The 15,261-nt window shown below is 39.8% G+C and overlaps 1 protein-coding gene across 13 annotated transcripts; it reads left to right on the forward strand.

The window, feature by feature from the left end:
* Nucleotides 1-88: 88 nt before the first annotated feature.
* LOC105677822 (putative leucine-rich repeat-containing protein DDB_G0290503) lies at nt 89-15,157 on the forward strand. Of its 13 annotated transcripts, none has more exons than XM_067353170.1 (23): nt 95-378; nt 691-817; nt 1,241-1,402; nt 3,132-3,317; nt 3,440-3,605; nt 3,919-4,113; nt 4,189-4,278; nt 4,362-4,472; nt 4,632-4,738; nt 4,860-4,989; nt 5,261-5,391; nt 7,542-7,781; nt 7,996-8,948; nt 9,211-9,542; nt 12,185-12,372; nt 12,447-12,474; nt 12,560-12,700; nt 12,873-13,102; nt 13,398-13,509; nt 13,733-13,801; nt 13,977-14,083; nt 14,190-14,408; nt 14,475-15,157. In XM_067353170.1, the coding sequence occupies exons 1-23, from the start codon at nt 339-341 to the stop codon at nt 14,677-14,679; spliced, it is 4,269 nt and encodes a 1,422-aa protein (XP_067209271.1). In that variant the 5' UTR covers nt 95-338; the 3' UTR covers nt 14,680-15,157. The 13 variants fall into 13 exon arrangements, 12 of the variants coding, with proteins under 12 accessions (XP_067209271.1, XP_067209273.1, XP_067209278.1 ...); XM_012376694.2 differs by having other exon boundaries at nt 97-378; nt 14,187-14,408; XM_067353172.1 differs by lacking the exon at nt 13,733-13,801.
* Nucleotides 15,158-15,261: the final 104 nt, after the last annotated feature.

Raw genomic sequence — 15,261 nt, forward strand, 5'->3', positions numbered from 1 at the left:
AGAAATTAATTAGCGAAACAACTCCCATCTACCGTATCAGCACCGCAACTAATACGAATCGCGGTGAATGTAAACGGACAACTTCAGAAGTTGTACCCTTCTTTGTCCCGGTTCCCCTCCATCGATGAAACGAGGGTAGTCGTAGTCTTGACCCGGCTTTTCAGTGCTGATGATGAATATGTCGCGTTTTCTGTGGTTGAAGTGCTCAAAGATATTGTGCTAAAAGCGATTAATGAACGTATTCACTCGCGAACTCGCTGTCACACTCGCGATCGAAATCTCTCTCTTTGTTGTTCATTCCCCAAATGTTTCCCAGAATGTTGTGAGGGCTTCCAATCATGTCCGCAGTTGTTACAAAAGACGTTGAATTAGAAAATAGTGAGTCAAATTACAAATAAACTTTAAAAGTTTCACAATGTGCGATATCGAGGCATTCGTTGAAATCATTGAGAGCTTCCGTTTGAGTAGTTCGCCATTCGATTAATCTAAATTGTCAGTTTAATTAATAGCAGTTTTTTGAAACTTGATTAACCTCTAGATCTCCATTTGACCAATGAACTATTTTTCAATCGTAGCGTGCCTTTAATTTTTCGAATTTTTGAATTAAGTCAAGTTTGCCCACGCAACAGTCTCACAGTGGATCATCGAGAGTCGATCGTAAAGTGAACAGAAACGAAATCCTTTTTCCAGTTCTGCAGCACATATTTATGGAATGCGACGTATCTATGTCGACGTCGGATTTAACGCTATCGATAGGCGACGGGCTGCAGATCTCCAAGATCATCAGCTATATCCAGGAACAATTGCCGACCTGGTCGTGAGTGTCAGCTGAATAATGTTATTCTCTTCAGCGAGCGCGAGACAGACGGTTGTCGTTCGTCAATGTTGACACGCGGTCGAACGCAAGACGCGACCGCGATAACTTGAAACAAATTACCGGTGTATGTATGCCCGTTGATCAATACAAGGACAAGTGCGATCGACGACTTATCGCGCTTGACTTCAGGTACAATACGTTTTCACGTTCCGCAAAGCAAGTTTATGAAAAATCTTGCAAAACTCGCATTGTCGAACTGTGCATTTTTAATACACAAGTACAATTTAATACAAGCACAGCATTTGCTCGCGTTTAGCGTTATTGTTGTAAAATTGCACGAATTTCTCGGTCGTCGCTGTCGATCAATTTTTATGCAAGGATTATTCTTATGAATCATAATTGCACTAATGTTTTGATTGACAGAATTGACAATCTGGCGGAGTTGTGGAAGTGTTTGGAAACCGTTTCGATGAACGACCATGTAAATTTGCAACAATTCAAGGAAGCGACAAAATGCTGGATCGCCAACTTGCGGCAGATTCAGCCTTTGCAGGACAGTAATAATAATACGGAGGAAAAAATCTAGTAAGTAAACAGAAAACGCATTTTTGCGCGTATGTAGTGAAATAAATCAGTAGTTTGGTACAGAAAAGAAAAAGAAAAACGCTTTCGTCGAGGTTTTTTTTTTTTTTTAAATAGATTAAATTGTGCTGTAAATTAAGAAACCACCGCGCGAAACTATCGCGTGTACGGTCTAACGACGCGGAATCTACTCAACCGTGAACTCGGTACATGGAACGCTGAGAGGGAAAAGAACAACACTCGCGACGGCGTGTGCGAGTGCGTAGAGAAATTGATCGAAGACCGATGCAGCATAAACATGCAAATTTACTGCAAAATAAACTCGCGGCACGGATGGGTGGCACCTTTTGTGCGGATTATTTCTGGAAAACGACATAAAACACGTCCTACATGTGCAGACGATATTTTTCGACCATTCAGCAGGACATTATCGCAGCTCGACTGCTTCAATCGTATGGGTAATCTAGCCTCTATCTAGCCGTTTATGCTGCCTCCCATTCAGAGACATTGAAAAATTATTCGCGGTTTTATAAGCACATGATATGCGTAATGCGCGCATACACACACGCACACAGACGCGCGCACATATGCAAATGTTCTCGCGAGCCAGTTTACTTTCTTTACTTTAACGCGTATAGCGCAAGCGATGTATATGGCTCGTTAAATTTTGCAGGAGCGACCTTCAAAGAAACCGATAGTAGATCATAGGAACAGATTGAAAACTTGTATAATTTCATCGTGGATTATTCGAGTCCACACTACTGTTCCCGTAGAATATCTGTTCTTTTTTTTTTTCTTTTCGTTATTTGTACGATCGAACGTACATTCTGATTGTATATACTTTTCCATTATCAAATAGACCGAATAAGTGACACACACAGGTGTTACACGCGCAGCGTGACGCCGCGCGAATATTGTGGCAGCTGGAAATCGGCGGCGATATCTCTTATGCAATTCGCGTGTGAGGTGTTCAGTTGCTGCCCGCTCGTGGTCATATCTGGTGGTCCTGGTTTGACGTACCGCACGCTCATTTTCGCGATCGTAAACAGAGGAAAATCTCGGCCGATTTATTTTTAGAATTACTACGTTTTCTTTTTTGCACGCACCGATCGCACGCGCGCAACGCCCGCAGATCCTCTCGTTTAATGTAGCGATCTTGATTATTATCGCGAATAAACAAACGTAAATTCGTAAGGTTAATGTGAAGAACTCGGAAGTTCCGAGTTAACTTATTCACACGATGCCGGCGCGTTTATGATAGCGCGACTTGACCGATTATGATTTGTGATCGACACAAGACGTAAGGAGCAAACGTTCGTGCTGCGTTACGAGATTGTTTTCAGATGAATTTAATACGCGATTGAGAGCCGATATTATTTTAACATCGATTTATCTCAATGCTCACATAATTTTATTAAATGCGCAATTACTTTTTTTTTATTATTAATTTTTTTATTATTTTTACTTTTAATTGGTGTTATTAGTTGCACGCAGAGTTGTGTTTAGTTATTTTTTATTTACATGATTGGTAACATTTAATTCAGGTTTTGCTTGATTTGCTCAAAGTTGATAAATATTCCATTTTTTCTGATGGTTTGCGATACATATAAAAAAATGTATTCGCAGTACGTAATGCAGGTATATAAAGTGTGCGTTATGCCATTAATAATAACTGTTTTCCTATGTATTACGACTGGCAATTACAACGCAAATTACATGACGCAAATTGCAGCATCGTGAACGACGCGGACACGTCAATGAAAACTATGGACACGAATAAGGACATCGTGGATTTTGAGCTCCGTGTGAAATTTCGGGAACTCCAGGAGGAGAATATTTTCCTTCACGACGAGCTTGAACGGCACGAAGCGTCAGTCAACAATGCCAGACAGCAACACAGCATTATCGAAAAACAGTTGTATGTATATCTCTTATTTAATGCCGAAGTGCTTCGACTATTCGCAGATAAATTCAACACCGGTCTATAAATTTTCATGGCACTTTTATTTATGCGAGATCATTTACATTTTATCGGTGCAGAGATCGTTACGTTCAGAAGTGTCAGCAACTCGAGAAAGAGAACGACGAGCAGAGAGAGCAATTGAACGAGGCGATTAAGAACGAAAAGACTATGACTTTGACTCTTCAGAAATCTACGAAAGAATACCAGACTTTAATGAAACAATTAGAAGCCATCGAGATTGAGGTAAAACTAGTCGCAATTTATTTATTTATAAGCGGAATTATTTATGACTTCCACCGCGAAGATTTATATCTTTATGTTTTGCAGTGTAACAAAGAAATATTGAATTATTATAGTATAGAAGCATACAATAAAACACAAACCTTTTTATTTTATACAATAGATAAAATTTTCTATTTTATAATATTAAATTTTCACATTTCGTCTCTTTGTATAATTTCTTAGAACTAATAGCCGAATAAATTCTCGATATTTAGTGGCGAGAAAAATCTTTGTGTCTAATTTTTGAAATTTATATTTTTATGTAAATAAATAGGTACAAGCTATACCATCTTTAAAAGAAAAAGTGGAAAAAATTAGTAAGGAAAAAACGAATTGCTTGAGACAAATTGTCAAACTACAAGAAAAATTTGACGAAAAGGAAAATGAGTGCAACGAGTTAAAAGTTACAATGACCGAATTGGAGAGTACAAACATTAGCATGAGGGAAACTTATGAATACAAAATTCGTGTAAGCATTTATGTACAAATTACACAGAATTATAATTATAAGTTATAATGGTACAGCGAGAAACGTACTTTATAGAATCTGCGCGAAAGGAATCGTCAGCTTACGGAAGAAAACACGGAACTCCAATCGATTTCGGTTCTTAATGGATACAATTCTGGTGAAAGAGTAAATTATCAATTAATGTAGTAAAAAATTTGAATTATGTAACAATGATTTTTCTCGCAGTATAATCGTCACGATATTTATAGTTGTCGATGTCGCCAATTTTCGACATGGATAGACGCTGTACGCATAGCACGCCTTACAAATCGGAAAAAGTGCCGCTACAAAATTCATTGTACGCGGAATTAAAAGCTTCAGTAAGTAAAAACATTTGTTTTGATTACTTTTTTAACGCATACTGAATTAATTGTGACTATCAATTTACCGAATTAAAGGGCAAAAAATATGTAATGAAAATTTTGAGTAGTTTTCTGTTTTCAATAAAAACACTCCGTGTTTTACATTTTGTGTTGCAGGGTTTTGCAGCCGAATGTAGCAGGTACGAGTCGTGCAAACTAGATCTCGAAGAAGAACTGGATGAATACGATGCAGTAATTTCCACGATATCGGAACAGATAGAAAAGTCATTATCTTAGTTTTATTACGTTTGATTTTTTATATTGATCAACTTTTTCGTACGATTCGGATGAAGTTTTGTTTACGTTTACATTTTTGGTTACATTTCGTCTGTGATTGACTTTCAGAGTGGTACAGACTCTTATCGCGATGCGAGGCTCTACTTATGACGTACTCCAGTTCAACCCGCAAGATATGAGCGCAAGAGCCTACAATATCGAAGCATTGAAACACAAAGTAGCTTTTTTGCTGAATATGGTTAGTTGTATTCGGTCTTTTTCTTATTTCGGTATTTTTTATTCACTACAAACATCATTGATATTGTCAAAGCACTTGACTACCTTGACATGCGCGTTGTACTCTCTATTATCATCAGATGACCGCGTTCGCCGCGAGCGTTTATTTTCATGACAAAGCGATACGCGTGCTTGTCAATTTCACGTTCACGGTCTTTCTCTCTTCTTTTCTTCTTCCGCTTTTATCTGGCCAGCAGCAGCAACCGAACAAGCTACGTTTTTCTTTTACACAGACGACCGAAGAGATCACGAAAAAGAATACCAAAGAATCGAGCACGCAGCTTCGAGCCGATTCGATGAATACGACCGAAGATTTGGGCCAATATGGTGTCACGAGTTTCCAGGACCTGTTTCTGACACGCGCGTAAGTTAACGGCATTATCATTTGTTAACAATAACGAACCACTTGAGCGCCTGTGTGCAAAGTTCTGTTCATTTGCGTGTAAAAAGCTGAAGATGATTTATGAATTCCCGGAAGAAAAGTCTATTACGACTTTGTTATATCGAATAATTTTTCTTGTTATGTAGACAAGTGCAAGACCTTGCGTGCGAATCGAGATTTTCGAGAAAGGCCCGAACGTCCCAATAATCGACGCAATAATCTTAAGCAATGCACGTCTCATAAACGAGAGAAATATCCCAATTTCCGAAGCAAATGATCGTCGTTCGTGTATCTGGATCAAGGTCGGACATAGCGGGCGGGTTTATAGAGTTTCCCATAAAAATAGCCATGTCCCGCGTTTATCGTGTCTGCATATATGACAGCGCCTTCGTATGACACTCCACGCAAAAATAACCGGGTTGTCCCGAATCTCGTCCTAAATCGTGATTTCCTATTCGCTCTTGCTCCATCGCGGTCCAACAAAAAAAAAGAAGTGCTCGCCGATTAACCTGATTCGCTTGCAGAGCATTTCTGGTTTTATTTTCTCGTAATTTATAAGTGCGTAATTTTTTTTTCCAGGAAATTTAAATCCCGCAATATTTTTCGATCGAGATATTGGCTTCAAAAAAAGTGGAGGAACTCGGGATGTGTTGAAACCGATTGTAAAGCGACATTAGAGTACACGTGCTTATCATTATTAGACGCGAAAATTTATAGATACGTTCAAGCGATAACACGACTTTATCGTAAATCCCAATTGATTTTTCGCCGAGAAGAAAATGTCTAGCGAGACTTGAAGTCGCGAGGATTGAAATCGATAACATTTGATAGTACAATAGCATACTGAATTGGAAAATATTCTTAAACGTTTATTAACTTTTTTCGCTTCAATAAACGATTTTGCGCAATTAGAACTGAAAATATAACGAGGCGTTTCAGGGAAATATATATTTTTCACACGAGCAATTACCAGAATTGCCACCGAGCTCTCTCGAAACGCATCCCGGAGATCACCTTGTGCGCCGCGCGGAGAAACGACGAGCATCGCCAATGAAACCTGGTTTCACCGGGCGAGTGCAATCAGTACGCTCCGGACCTTCTCTCCGCGCGTGTCGATACCTCAGCAGAGTTAGCGCAGCATCCCGAACATTCCTGAAAAAAATCACATCCCGCACATCGAAAAGTGATTTGTTCGGCCGACAACTTATTTTTATCACTGAGAAATTATCCCGCGGCAATAAGATTGACTTTATCGAATTTTTAAGCTAGAATCCGAACGATTTCAATTGCATCGCACTGACGTGATCGACTTTTTAACAGTTCCGAAGTAAATAGCGAGGTAATAAATTCCTCGAGAATCTCAAGGAACGTAAGATACTTCGACGGAAAATATTTCGATCGATTCGCACGAAGTCGAGTAACTCATGAAAAAGTAATTAGTGATACACGCGCGCCTGAGATGCAAACATAGGTAGCATTGATGTAATACTGACATTAGCGCGCACAGCAAGGACAGTTTGATTTGTCCGCTTTAACGGCATGATCACCGCGCTAAATCAATGCGCACATGCAGCATGCATGCAGTTCTAATTAGCCCGCACGAATTGTTGATGTCATCGAGATTGACCTCATTTGCGGGCAGACGTGGACAAAAAAACGCAAAAATACGAGAAGCCAAATAAGAACAATCGCGCATAAATTTCCATTTTGATTATGTAGAAAATGTTTTCGCTGCTTTCTGCTATATGTCATAAATTTTTTCTTTTTTTTTTTTTTTTTTTTTTTTCTTACGATATAAGCAAAAGCATAGGAAGAGATTCTTCACAATTCTTTCGCTTCGGATTTACTCGATTCGATTCGCTTCTAAGAATAAAAATGCCAAGGTTATTAAAATTTTAATAGATGTACATTACGCAAGAATGCGCGTTTTGCTGACGATTATTGTTGGCATACAAATAGCTTGGTAGTTATACATCGAAACAAGTTATATGTCGAAACAAATTGTCTGTAATGCGCGAAAATTTATTTGCGGTCAATTTTGTACACTCTCTGTGGTTCGTCCAATGTTGTGCCTTTATTCGAGATCCTAATTGTGTTAAATATATTAGTTTTTTTTAATCGCTATTTTATAGCCAACTGTATCCAAAGCCGGGGACGAATCTATGGCCAATAACTCCGCAATGCGTGAATGAGGACAAAGATGATAATGATTCTCCGCACGACGATGTATTTTTGAAAGTTATAAGAACGTATCCAAGCATCAAAAGTCAAGCCCACATCATCAGTCCCATCGTCGAAGAGTTACACGACATTATCGAGAGCACTTTGAACACGCTTGCCAAAGATCATTCGTCGTCATCTGCAAGTTCAAGGTCGAGTTACATGAAATTCTTTATGGAATATAGAAGTATTGAAATATATTTTCTGCATTATGTAAAGAGAGAGAGAGAGAGAGAGAGAGAGAGAGAGAGAGAGAAATCGACCGCGCGATGTAATCTCATGAATATTCTATTATTTTTCTACGTACGAGTTTCTCGATAATAATCAAATTACTGTTATTTAAGCTAATTATTTTGTTGCCAATAGATATCGATCGATACATACATTATCATCGAGTCCGCAATCGCAGCAGTCATCTCCGCTGAACAGGAAAGACTCGGAGCGACAGACATCTGATTGTCAAAGTTCAAGAGCAAATTCTCCCGATGTTTCGTTCGCGCAGGGTGACGGTTTAACGCAAGGAAGCAGCGACAAAAAATCCGCGTTGACTTTAGAGCCACGCATTTCATCTGAGAAGGATTTCGTCCATCCTGAGGGAAATCAGTCGAGTGAAATGTCGCAGGTAAGCGACCTGCAAGTGAATTCGAAGATTGCATCGGAGGAGGAAACGAGTGCCAAGAGCATCCAAACACCGGAAGCGAGCGGCGTGAACAATCCGACGAGCCCCCGTAGAAAGATCTCTGTTTATTGCCGTTCGTTCGACTTGATGCAAGATCCGCGCGACGATCAAGAGTCTGTCCTGAAAATGAGACAGTCGTCCTGCGATCAGCCCGCTAAAATCAACGAGAGGCACGACGACAACGTCGAGAGTGGCGCGTTCAAGTATTCGTTCAATCAGAATTACCGCAATATAAAGAACGACAGCGATTCCTCGACCAATTCCACGCCGCAGAAACAATCTCGGGACAGTCTGTTGGAGGATGAACCGTCGATTGGTCAGTCGGTTAGAAAAGTCTGTTTGGCGCCCACGCGCTTGAAATTTCCACAAAAAGTTAAAAGCGAGCTGAACGAAGTCGCCGAGGTTTCCGACTGCGCTCCGTCCGCTGCAGGTTTCCCCGAATTGGCGATTTCGAGCTCTCCTCTGTCTTCCATCGTTGACCGCGGACGCGGGAGAGATGACGCTGCCGTACATTCATCTTCAATTATTATAGACGAGCGCGAAGTAGAAGTGATGTTCAAGCCGAAATTCCCGAACGGGAATATTTCCCAGAAATACCCAACGTCAGCTCGTCGCTTGATTCTACACAATCATCCCAGTGGTAAGTCTTACGATCTAATCTTAATTAATCTTGACGAGAGTCAATTAATCAATTTCAGTTAAATGCATAAAATCCGAATTGCTATATTTTATATTTGATATTAATTTAATAGTACATAAACCGAAAGTGATACAGCGAATATCAAGCATCAAAATACAATATCGATCAAAAATCATGCAAATTCAACTTTCACATTCTTCTTCGAAGGGATCATCAAGCGGAGGCTTTGTTAATTCGATTTTATTTTCTCCCGGCAAATTAGCGAATATCGCGGATTCTGAGAATCCCCACTCTCAAGCGAATGCACGGAGAGTCAACGGCAAGAAGCGAGTCGAGCGATCAGTCGATAGCCAAATGTCGAGTCGCGAGGAGAGTTCGGCCGGTTCGGACAGCGAATGCGAGCCGGCGGCAGGGTCCAGTGATCAATGTATCGGCGAGAAAGTCGCGAACAACGCCGATAGAGCAGTCAGTGCCGTATCGCGCACATCGGCGAGCGATTCGGCTTCTACAAAGGTGGTGCCATGCAGGAATGCGCAGAACGACGGAAAATCGTGCGGCAGGGACCTGTTGAACGTGAAGCAAGGGAGACGACAGGTATGTGAAATAAAATTTACACGTAAGGCGAAAAAACTATAAATTTATAATTTCAATTGTAATTCAGAAATGAGACATAATGCTTCTTATAACGCTATTTGAAAAAAAAAAAAACACTTTAAAAAAAAGAAAAAAAACAAAGCGATTTAATTTGTAGCGCTATTACGACGGATTGGATTAAATTGGATAGAATAGCGTGTCTGACACGTATAACTTGAACATTGACAAGTGTTCAATCGCAGTTGCACGCAAAGCAATTGAGTTGATATGTTTCTTCAACACGCATACGTCTTGAGTGATGCGACTATTAATTGAGCCACTCAGTTAAGATTCTTTGATATCGATAATTATTACTGCGTTGGGAGTGGGATAGGCGAGCAATGATAAATCTGCGGTCAGTTGGCACTAATTATTCATATAAAACGTAATTATCCGGCATGCGATTGTATCTCGCAAGCTCGCTATCACTCTAGCCTCTAATTAACATACGCAATTCTCAGTATTTATATTAGAATTGAAATAATTTTACAGTTTATCATATCATTTTAATATTTCAATCTTCCTTTTTTTGTAACAATTTTATTGTTTTTCCAAGTGCTAGAATTGTAAGATAAAAATCTTGTAAAAACAGGTTTTCAGCACACCTAAAAAAATGTTAGAAAAACAAGTTGTATGATTCTTTTTAACGCGGCATCATTTATCTCATTAAATACGTTGTTAGCAGTTTATTTCCATGAATTGGTTTGATAATTATAAGATTTCTATAAGAATTAATATTTATAAACGATAAATAATCTTTACAGCACTTTCATAATCAGTAGCTCACGCAGAAGGAAGTAACTTTTGTTATCGTAATTTGTAAATAAAAATAGTATCTTTTTTTTCCGCGCGGTCATGTTTACATACGGAAATGAGCAAATAATCTATAATCATTTAATGCAATACCTAAGAAACATCTATGTATATTTTACGCAATTTCTCTTAATTTATTTTACATTTCATGATAATTAATTTGTCATCGGCTGGACAGATCTTTACTTCACGCGATTTATCAACTCTCGGTGAAAATAAATCCTTCTGTCACAAAAATATATGATCAAATACGCATATTTACTGTGGAAACATTTCGAAATGTATTTTAACCGTCATTTAAATTCAACCGCATACATTTCTTACTTTATTTCCCAATTATTTATATGAATACCTCATCGACGTGTATTTGCATTCTCTTTTGCAAGATTCACTAGTCATGAGATAAATCTTGGTCTTGATTCATTGTCCGTTATACTAATTTTTACTGACATAGTTGTAGTAATTACGGGTCTGCGACGAAAATCCCGGCGGCAAGGTTGCTCTCGCGTATTTTTTCCTTATATGTGTCTCCGCGATATATTTATGCGTTGATCGTGCGGCCGACAAAGCTTCAGCGACTTCTCCATCACTCTCCGTGCTAAATTAAGTCGACCACTTTGCTTTCACGTGCTCTTTGTACTTGCATTCCTATTACAAATGTGCAAAAACAAAATTACATTGTATGTACACATGTTTTCCTCACTGAATATTGTTAGCTCGATTGCTTATCTAACGCTAATTTTATGTAATACTATACATTTATATCTTTATTATACGAAGAAACCTTCGGGCAAAGAATATCGATTACAAATGACTTGGCACAGAAGATCTATCGGAGAATCCAAGCGCTCAGCGCCACTTATCAAAATATATTGATAGTCTTGTGCACTTTTTGTATTCTAGAGATTACTTCTCTAACGAGAGACTCCGCCGGAATACCACGGAGCAAATAACTTGGCGCAAATGATGCAAATGAAAAGATTTGCGCACGAGCAATATTTATCGAGCTACATCGTCAACGATAAAGTGTTTCCCGCACTTTTTGCAGTCCAGAGAGATTACTTCACTATCGAGAGATTCCGCCGGAATACCGCGGAGTTATAAATATTACATCGAAGTGCGGTAACATCACAACGCACATGCCTCTTCTAACATCCGGCGGTCTATCTCGTTTGATACGAGAAATAATATTTGCCTTTAGGTGCCCGCGTAAACGTTCGACAGATATTAGTGGAAAAGCGAGGAGAGAAGACCGCCGAAAATGCTGCCTGTTATCCGCCACTCTCCTCACCTGTTGACGCACTTCGTAAACGATTAATCATTTACAAAGCGACGGCATAATAATAATCATCTCCCTCAATTGAGTCTTATCGAGGGGGATCTCGCGCTTTTCAACATCCGTAATTATTTATTCCGAGGCTTTTGTGTTACAATTAACACTGGAGCGCGCTTTACCGCTTGCGGCTTTTTCTTGTTCTCTTCCGCGGCAGTATTTATCCGAACGTGATGTGATAACGCCGGCAATCCGTGAGAACGAAGGTCGCATTACCACTGCAAGTGCGATCTGTGCCAAGTTAACTGTTCTTATCATTATGAACTCCCCTAATCTTGCGTATGCAGTGATTGTTAATCGACAGCGGTCAACAGCTAACACGTTCCGCGTGCATTTTCTTCCGTCATCCTGAGACTTTTTTACGAACCTTTGTTAGTTTTGCAAAGGAGAGACTTGCGACGAGCATACACAAACTCGCATTGTTCTTGTTTAAAAAAAAAAACGTCTTCGCTTACAGCGACTCTTGATGACCAGGAGAGCAATTTCGGAGGGTGAAAGTAGCGACCGATCGGAGTGCCGTTGCAAGCAGAATGGAAAACTCCAGAGTGCACCTTCGGACCAAACCAGAGTCTTCCCGAGTCTCACGGACAGTCGTCTGCACGAATCCGGGATAGCCAACCTGTCGGAAACGGACTTGGACGTCAAGTGAGTGAAAATCGACACGCGATGTTCGGTTTGCGCAATGGCTTTAATTCACCGTTGAATAATTCTGTTTTCAGGGAGAACCTGAGCGAGCTCGAACTGCAGGTAACTAAACGCGCTTTATAAATACAAAAAGTTACGAGACGCTTTCATTGAACAGTTACGCCAGACAAGATTGTTCTTATTGTAGAAGAGGTACATAGCGTTCTCGCTGTGCCTCTGCACAGATAGGGTGACTCTGCCGCAGAGGGTGTCGATGTCGCTTCGGCAGCGCAATCAAACGGAGAAGAATCTCGTCTGCGAGGTGCAGAGAATGCAGCAGGCTATTCAGGCAAGCGACCACAAAAATATCTCGTCGCTTATTAATTCTTGTTCAATATCGTATGCGAATAGAGATCCTGTTATTCGTTTGAATCGTAACTCGTCCGCGTCACTTTTACCGGTTAACTAGTAGTCGTTCTCTCCACGATTCGTTGAAGGGATTGAATTTTGCATAACGCCAGGAACTTGCGCCACTATGCACGGACAGGGAATCCGTGGAGCGGGTGGAGCGGGTCAGGCATCAGTTGGACATGATCGCGCGGTGCGCGCACAGAGTGTCCTGCGCGGCCGAGACTTTAGGCGCTGTGCACCAGGAACGTAGGGTTTCCCGCGCCGTTTTGCTGGCCGACAGGTACCTCCAGATTCTGCACTCTCGATGCGAAAAGCTGGCCGCCAACGTCGCTGAGACGAAGTGAGGATCAGATTTATAATCTTCCTCTTATTCGCTATTCGTTCAATTTGTATCTTGAGCCTCGGCTCAACGTTCAGAGCTTTAGAGATATATTGTTTTGAGGTTTCCTGTTGTGCATAAAAAATTGTTTGCAAGCTTGTTTCCAGTAGTTCAGTTAATTGGCTAGCGATAGCAGTTCGAGATAAATATTCTCTTTGTGAAGTATCGCAATAGTGTTAAGTGTATAAAATTCCCTGCCTCCTGTTTCCGGAGCGACGCGATGATATCAGTGACAGTATGCGCTATTCATTTCCAGACGGATCCTGGTAGAAAACAATATCGTGATAGAGGAGAATTCCGGTGAGCTCGGCGATGATCTGCCTCGCATCAGATGCAGGAGCGGCACATCCGCCAATAATCGTATAATGGTTCGAAAATACAGATTCTATTGCTACTTTTATCAGTTTCTTTTTTTTTTTTCGTCACACATTAAAAATTTGTCACATTCGCTATTTTGTCGCTTTGTCCACAATATTTTTCGCACGATTGCACGATTTCGCAGAAATTCTATCGATCGCACTCACGCTTGCACTTTCACTATCTCGGTTCATCGATTAATCGTTACGTCTTTTCGTCGATTTTTCTTTCTAGATTGCTAGGAGGAGAGCTAGCGTAGCCACAATGTCTCGACCGCTCGGCAACGCACAGGACATGTCAAAGGCAATTTATTTTGTTTTATTGTTTTAGCTTCGAATCTTCACTTTTACAGTTATAGTATTTCAGCTGAGAGTCTTCTTACATTTCATGCTACTAACACAATGATACTCAACTTGCCTGCTTTCTTTTTTATACTCGCTGTGTTATCTACATTTTTGCCTTATTGTGTTCGACATAGGATACCGCGAGGCAACGAAATTCCGTTTCCGGACGCATGACTCTCAGGCGACCGTCTGTCAGTTCCGAATCTCCGAAGTGGGAAAATGAGAAACTGGATCGTACCGAGTCAGTATTATTATTATTATTGATTAAATATCTTAAGAAACGTGTTATTTTGTGCATTACATCGGCTGTTTTTTTTTTTTTTTTTTTTTATTTTGTCGAACAGTAGTTCTAACAGCATCGGCGAATTACGAGGTATCTTCGAGCAGGCCGAATCTCGGCGTAGCTCGAGGGAGGAAAATAACAACATGCGACTGAATCACTCCAATAGCCAAAATATAATAAATTGCCCGATCGTTGATGACGAAATTTGGACGAATGCTAAGCAGGAAGCTTCTCCCGTAGTTCTCCCCGTCAACAAAGACACCAATCCGAACTATAGATTATGGTAATTGCCTTTAATTTCTTATGTTTTAATTAAGATCTCATTTGTTGACACAACTTCTGTTTTCAGCACAACATTGTCGCAACCTCTCCGATTAAGAAGCGTACCATGGCGTACAATGTTGTGGGGTTTTCTATTTTTCTTCCTCGGCTTTTTCGTGAATCAAGGAATATCGATGATGAACACTTGCAACGGCCCGTTAAGTAGATGGCCCATCGAACAGATTTTTAGCAATTACGTTCAGATAAGAAACGCGGCGCCTCATCCGATGTGATTTTCACAATCTCTCTGCGCGGTTTCTGACTAATAAAATAAGTAATAGAACTAAGTATATACATACTGTAACATAACGCTGAAAAAGGTGAACAAAATAATTGCAAGTGCGTCCACATTCCAACGAGGTCGTACTGTAGCTGCGAATACAATAATTGCGTCAAAAGGCTTTTGAGATATTAATGTACGAGAAAAGTGTATTTATTTCGATGTATAGTGTAAAGAAAAATTCACATAATTTCTCTATTCCGTCATTATAATTCTCGACACAACTACAGTGAGAAATCAGAAGCGTTTAAAAAACTTTAGTTGAGGCAATAAATTATATTTATATAAAACAGTAGAGATTAATATGTTTGTATAATATCTATGTAACTTTGTCAAGACATTTTGAGATATTTAAATTATAAAATTTGTTTTAAATTTAAAAGTACATATTTAGAAACGTTATATTTATTAATAAAGAAACTGGAAAACAATTTAATATAAGCATTTTTTTATGAGATTTTATTTTCACTTAACTTTGCTACAGGAGTGCCTTCGCATTCGAAGTATATACATCCGGTTCATTTCATAATACACT

Source organism: Linepithema humile, chromosome 4 (genome assembly GCF_040581485.1).
Source record: "Linepithema humile isolate Giens D197 chromosome 4, Lhum_UNIL_v1.0, whole genome shotgun sequence".
Classification (NCBI taxonomy): Eukaryota; Metazoa; Arthropoda; class Insecta; order Hymenoptera; family Formicidae; genus Linepithema; species Linepithema humile.